We start from the raw sequence: 5,676 nt of genomic DNA, 5'->3' as shown, positions 1-5,676 counted from the left end.
TTATGTGGGTTGGATCAAATGGAAAAGATATTTACTTCATGGTAATGTCACCTCTCCTCTCTCATACATTGCAGAACCTACAGGGTGGGAAAAATACTGTGTCCTCCAGCATATAAGATAGTACAGAAGAACATATAAGCAAACCTCACTCACTGCTAGAAATATTTTTTGTGTCATCTGGAAAAGTTGAATTTCTCTTTGAGTGGCCTTACTCTGGTAACAAGAAAAGACAGTTAACATTTATTTATATGTTGTACTGATTAGGAAATATCTCTACAAACACAAGTTACTTAGAAACAGCAAGTCTGAAATAGGAGAAAACACCAAGAGAAAAACAAGCTGTAAATACATTTCAAAAGTGTGTTTGTTTTTTAACTATTTCTTTTCTTGACTAGCACCATCTGTACACAATAAAGTATGAACATAAATGTTTGGATAATAAAGATTTGCAAGGCACTTAAGCAGTTTTTCTGGATAGGTTTTCTTTTAATGAACCTCTCAATGGAAGTCCTACAACCACCTTTCCTCCTCCCTCAGCTAACGCAGGGAAAGAAGTGTCTTCTGCCAGCAGTTCTTATTTACAGACATGTCCTTAAAGGTTCCTCAAAGTGCTCTTTTAGGCTAAGAGAATCAACAACCTTATATCTCCATTTTTCATGCTTGTCCTTTTTTTTAATACTACTCTTCTGTATAGTAAAGCAAATCTCTCATACACACAGTTGAGACTTGACTCCAACCTTCATCCTCATTCTGTTGTCTTTGGGATGCTATTCAGAAGGGAGGATGGCAGAGATGTGCATTGAAATTCTCTTGAGGTTCGTTCTTTATCGGCGCCTAGAGGTGATGTCAAAACAGGTGATCATCATGAGATGGGCCTTGCAGAAGTTGACACGGTTTTCCAAACGCTCAGTCACACATTCCAGGGCCTCCAGGTATTCCAGAGAATCCAGCTCAAATACCTGCTCCAGATCAACTGTGGGAAAGAAAACACACAGATAGGAAGAGCAAACAAAACCCAGTGCTGGTTGGTGGGAGAGACAGCGCTAATTCAAGTCTTTAAAGCCATCAGTACTGTATACAACATTATCTCTGGCTTGCCATTGTCATCAAAAGTTGCCTTTTCTGTTTAATGGCTATTAAAATGGCACAGCAGCTTGCTGATAGTGAAGAATACTGTTAACATTGCATTGAGTGCTTTCCTGAGTGATATGCTCTGCCATCCTCTCCAGAACTGCAGATGCCTTTTGCCACATCTTTCCCCAAGAAAAGCCACCAGAACTATTCTTCCAGCAATCACGTGGCTCACTGCAAAGAAACTGGCTGGCAAAAAACACCTGCAGGCTTCAGGTTAACCTTCACGCCCATAAGGAACACACAGGTTGAACATGATGGGGAAATTCAGCAATAAGGTGTAAAACAGGCCAAGTTAAATCTGTTTACAATGATTTTGATTGTTTGCATTCAGGGTCTGCTTCAGCACCATGCTTAAGCAAATTTTAATTCCTAGCACATACTTAAAGTCATCCCTATTCAGGGCATATATATGAGATGTACTAACTCTATCACACATTCTGCTGACCAGAAAGAGATTTAAATAGGTGCTCTGCCCTGGGAGGACAAATCCTTTGCTGAATTCAGAACTTGGAGTTAGAAACCAACCTCCAACCTCCTTGCTCCTCACACCTCTCCCTGTTCCATGTGATTCTCACTAGATCACTCAAGAATGGCAAGGGATGGTGTACACATCAATCACTCCACTGTAGGTGCCCGTATGCTGCCAGAAACCAGCTGGCAGAGGCTTCTGTGGAAGCCAAGTGTGAGATACGTTGTCTGAGCCAGCACTTCCCACCTCATCTGGTCCCTGAGTTCTGTGCCGTCCTTGAGGCTTTCTGCATTTATCACACTGGAATCGGAAGCAAATGCATCACACAGTAAGCGGATGGCAATGTATCGCAAATTCTCTGCTCCCTTTAAATCTGTCCTTTTTACCTCTCTTCCTTAATAGCGTTCGTGAAACATACACCGTGGTTGCTTTGCAGGATGTACCAATCCAGTGCTAACTTATGGCAGCTGTTAAAAGAAGAGTTAGGATGCTTTAAGAGAACACACCAGCTGACCTCCTTTTGCCACCTGCAATTATCCTAAATAAACTGAAACTTTTTTTTTCCTAGAACTCCTTGACATGAATTGTCTGCTTGCTAATACTAAAAATTGTTGTACAATTACTGCAGTACTCTCTATCTTTTTTCCTTTGAGGTGTTGAGGTTCTTCTTCATTTGAATGTGAATACTCTTTAAGCTTTCTGAACTTTACACATCTATAGTTATAAAAAATGGGCCAAATTCATTTTTCATGTAAGCCCACTGGTGCCAAGGGACAAGTTTGCTCCACAGTGTTATTTTGTGGTAGAAGAGCAGATTTATAATATTGCTCATATGTCTGAGTGATCTGAGGCCAAAAGAAAAAAAATCTCATTTTCAGGAGCTGTGGACTGAAACGCGTGAACGTTAATCTACCAATGGCAATATTCACCACTACAATGCTGTACCATTTCAACATTCAGCTCTCAGGCAAAAAAGATTGTTCAGTTCTACTGTCAACATTTAGTAAGAATTATAGGGACTAGTTCTAGAAATACAGTCAATCTAAAACCTGCCCTTAGGTCATATGTTGGTTCATTTTAGTTTTCAAACACAGTAGCTCATTTCTCATTCTTAGCAAATGTTTCCACTCCCCTCCATCCCCCTGCCATGAAATAAACCAAAGGACAGCTATGAGTCCACGCAATAAAACAACATCCTTACATTCACTGAGCCATTTATTAGGATCCAGCATCAGGTACTGTTTGGTCACCTCCAGTTCTCTCATTAACCACTCGTACTTGGCCTTGACTTCAGCAATTCTCTGCTGGCGATGCTCCAGGATTTTCAGCTTGGCATTGAAACATATCACTTCCTGCCAACCAGGAAAAAGGGAGCAGGGAAGGAATAGGTGAAGAGGAGAAGGAATACCTAGATCCATTCAGTCAAATGATCTTCCAATCAATAATACTGACAATGAGCCATTTACTCTGGAGGTGTATGAATCACTGCATGAACTCATCTATCATCTGTTTTATTTTTATTGCTTTTGTTTGCTTTTGATGTTTTCCATCAGTGAGCTTTGGAGACTTTGCAATGATAGTTAATAATAAACCATAATAATTAATAACAGGCAGCATCCTGAAATCAGATTAACTGTAGCAAAACATTTCTGGGTTTTGTCACCAGAAGTTTGGCTAAGAAAATCTAAGCTCTTGGGAGAAGGAAATCCATTGCTTGCTGTATTAAAATCCTAAATACATCTCCGTGCTTGGCGCATAAGAAATGCAGTAGTCATATTATAAAATAAAAGAACTGGTAGCAATATCAAATTTAAAACATCCTTAAACAAAGGGAATATGTTATGAAAAGCTCTAGCAATTCACAATCATTAATAAAGAAGATATATTTCCTGTTAAGATATGAGGCACAGTAACAGCGCAGGGTGCAGTACTGTCTGGAGACACCCAGCCTGGCCTCGCATGACTTCTGAGGGGTGGCAGCCATCAAGACGTGCAGTAAGTGAGCCCACAGTGAGGGCTGTGCTACCCTCGCTAGCATGGGAGCATTCTCAATACAAGAACTATCCTCCTCCAAGCCTGTGTGAAAGTCCCAACCCTATTCTGCCTTCTGCTCTGTAGACAAATCTGCTGTGTGGGTGAAGTGCAGTGGAAACCCCACCCCAAGAAGTGATGTTTTTCTCCATACAAAATTATATCAGAGAACACCACCACAAACAGCCTAACCAAGTGACAGGGGCTAGGAAGAAAAAGTGCCTTAAAATAACAATAAAGTCTATATCCACAGTTCATCTAAAATTGGTGGTATTCCACCAACTTCAGATCCTCTTCCCAGTGATACCTCTCAAGAGCTGACCTTTACAATTCCCTGAGCTTTTTGTAAATTTGGAGGCCTGAGGTTGGCAGGAACAACTTTGTTAGAGAAAAGACATTAGCTATTCTGAAAACAATACCATCAAAGCACTTGAGGCACCACTGCTGCCTTGAAAGACAGATGTGATGAGATACTAGAGCACAGGAACCACCAAGACCATAAGCAAGGGGCAAAAATGCACGGTACCAACGTCTGTTAGCTGCTATGGAAGAAGGCGTAACTAGAGTCATAACTGCTGTTAAATGAGATAATAGGTTTTGCTGCCTGTTGAATTAACCGTATACAATACTACACATTTCTGACTGCGTAATCTGAATTCCCCCTCTTACAGCCTCCAGCAGGAGGGAGACAGATTACATGGATTGTCCTTACCTTGCTGTCCCCACCTCGTCGCCGCTGGAGCCTCTCCACATCATCTATCTCATAGACTTTGATCTCAAAGGGCTCCCCCAGCCCCCTCTGCCCACTTCGCAGGGGCCCATCCACCCAGCGGACTCCGGGGCTGTTGGCAGGCTTCCTTGCTGGGGAAGCAGCATCAAGTGATAAAGCTGGAATAAGCCTCCGTCTCTGTGAACCTGCAAATGCAGAAATTGCCATTTCACGTTAGCATGGTTATTGCCTCTCCTTTCTGCTTCACTTGCAGAGGTGTCTACAAATTATATATATTCAGCCTTCTTACACACAGAATAAAATGGAGTGAAAACCAGGGAGGCCATGGAAGTTGGGGTGAGCTGTAGCTGCAATGTGCTGTATCCACTCACCATGAGTCAGATCCTCACATGTTCTTTGGTGCCTGACTCCAGGATTTGATCCTCAGAGAGCATATGTACCCTAAAGTTTCCAGAGCTTGTGCCTGCTTCCCTTTGGTCAAGTCTCGGTGTGTACAGGTATGCTAATGGAGAGCCAGAGCAGCAGGTTGGAACTGGTCTAGCTTTGCTTTCCTATCTCCTTACTGGTGCTGGCTCTTACAGCCTAAGGACAAGCATTAGCCAGCCTCTGCATAGACCATCTCCAGGGGAGGTGGGTTTTGTTTTTTTTTTTAATCACAGCACAAAAAGCACTTTGATACTCAAGTTCTTTTACTATGCTGGAGTTGAATGCCAGTATACCATCACCTAGTCCTTTGCATAACACCACTGTAGGCTGGCTAGAGCAGTAAAAACACTAGAGAGGACAAAACGCCTGCAGCAAGTACACCCAAGCTTGGTGGTTGCCACCAGAGTTGCATTAGCCTTGTCTCTGCTCAATAGAATATTCCTCTCAAACATTGACCACTTATGCACTTACTGCAGCACTGGTGATGGATAAGAAAGCAGCAAGAATGACGGGCTGGCAGAAGGGTTAGTTACTGTGTCTGCTTCAATACCAGTGCTCATGCACACCCACTCTGCTTTATAATACCAGCACAGCGGATGGGAGCACTGCAATAGCTGAAAATGTACCGTGGTTGATAAAGCCTATGCCATATGGAAAGCGTCTACCATGTGAGTTGCCAAGTCAGGGCCTAAGGTAAAGCAAGGGAGAAAAAGTACGTCACTGGCCTGATGGCAGCGGTAAGGAAGTTGAGCATATGGTTTGTTGGGAGAAAGAACAGACACACACAAAAAAGAAAAACAACTGGTTACATTTCCTTGCTTGGTTTAGTACAATCAGAGCAATGGCTGGGTTTTAAAAAAAAAAAAAAGTTTTGTAGCTGACAACT

The 5,676-nt window shown here is 42.3% G+C and overlaps 1 protein-coding gene across 1 annotated transcript in view; it reads right to left on the bottom strand.

The window, feature by feature from the left end:
* Positions 1-392: 392 nt before the first annotated feature.
* The window catches only part of KIF26B (kinesin family member 26B), a 208,413-nt gene continuing 203,129 nt past the window's right edge, over positions 393-5,676 (bottom strand). Inside the window, exons 13-15 of the mRNA XM_009321268.1 lie at positions 4,347-4,549; positions 2,805-2,955; positions 393-973 (exon numbers count right to left, since the gene is read on the bottom strand). Coding sequence (XP_009319543.1) covers positions 825-973; positions 2,805-2,955; positions 4,347-4,549 — 503 coding nt within the window. The 3' untranslated portion in view covers positions 393-824. The remainder of the gene's footprint in view (positions 974-2,804; positions 2,956-4,346; positions 4,550-5,676) is intronic.

The sequence above is a fragment of the Pygoscelis adeliae genome, unplaced genomic scaffold, assembly GCF_000699105.1.
Source record: "Pygoscelis adeliae isolate BGI_AS28 unplaced genomic scaffold, ASM69910v1 Scaffold463, whole genome shotgun sequence".
Taxonomy (NCBI): Eukaryota; Metazoa; Chordata; class Aves; order Sphenisciformes; family Spheniscidae; genus Pygoscelis; species Pygoscelis adeliae.
This window is presented reverse-complemented; position numbering and strand designations above follow the sequence as displayed.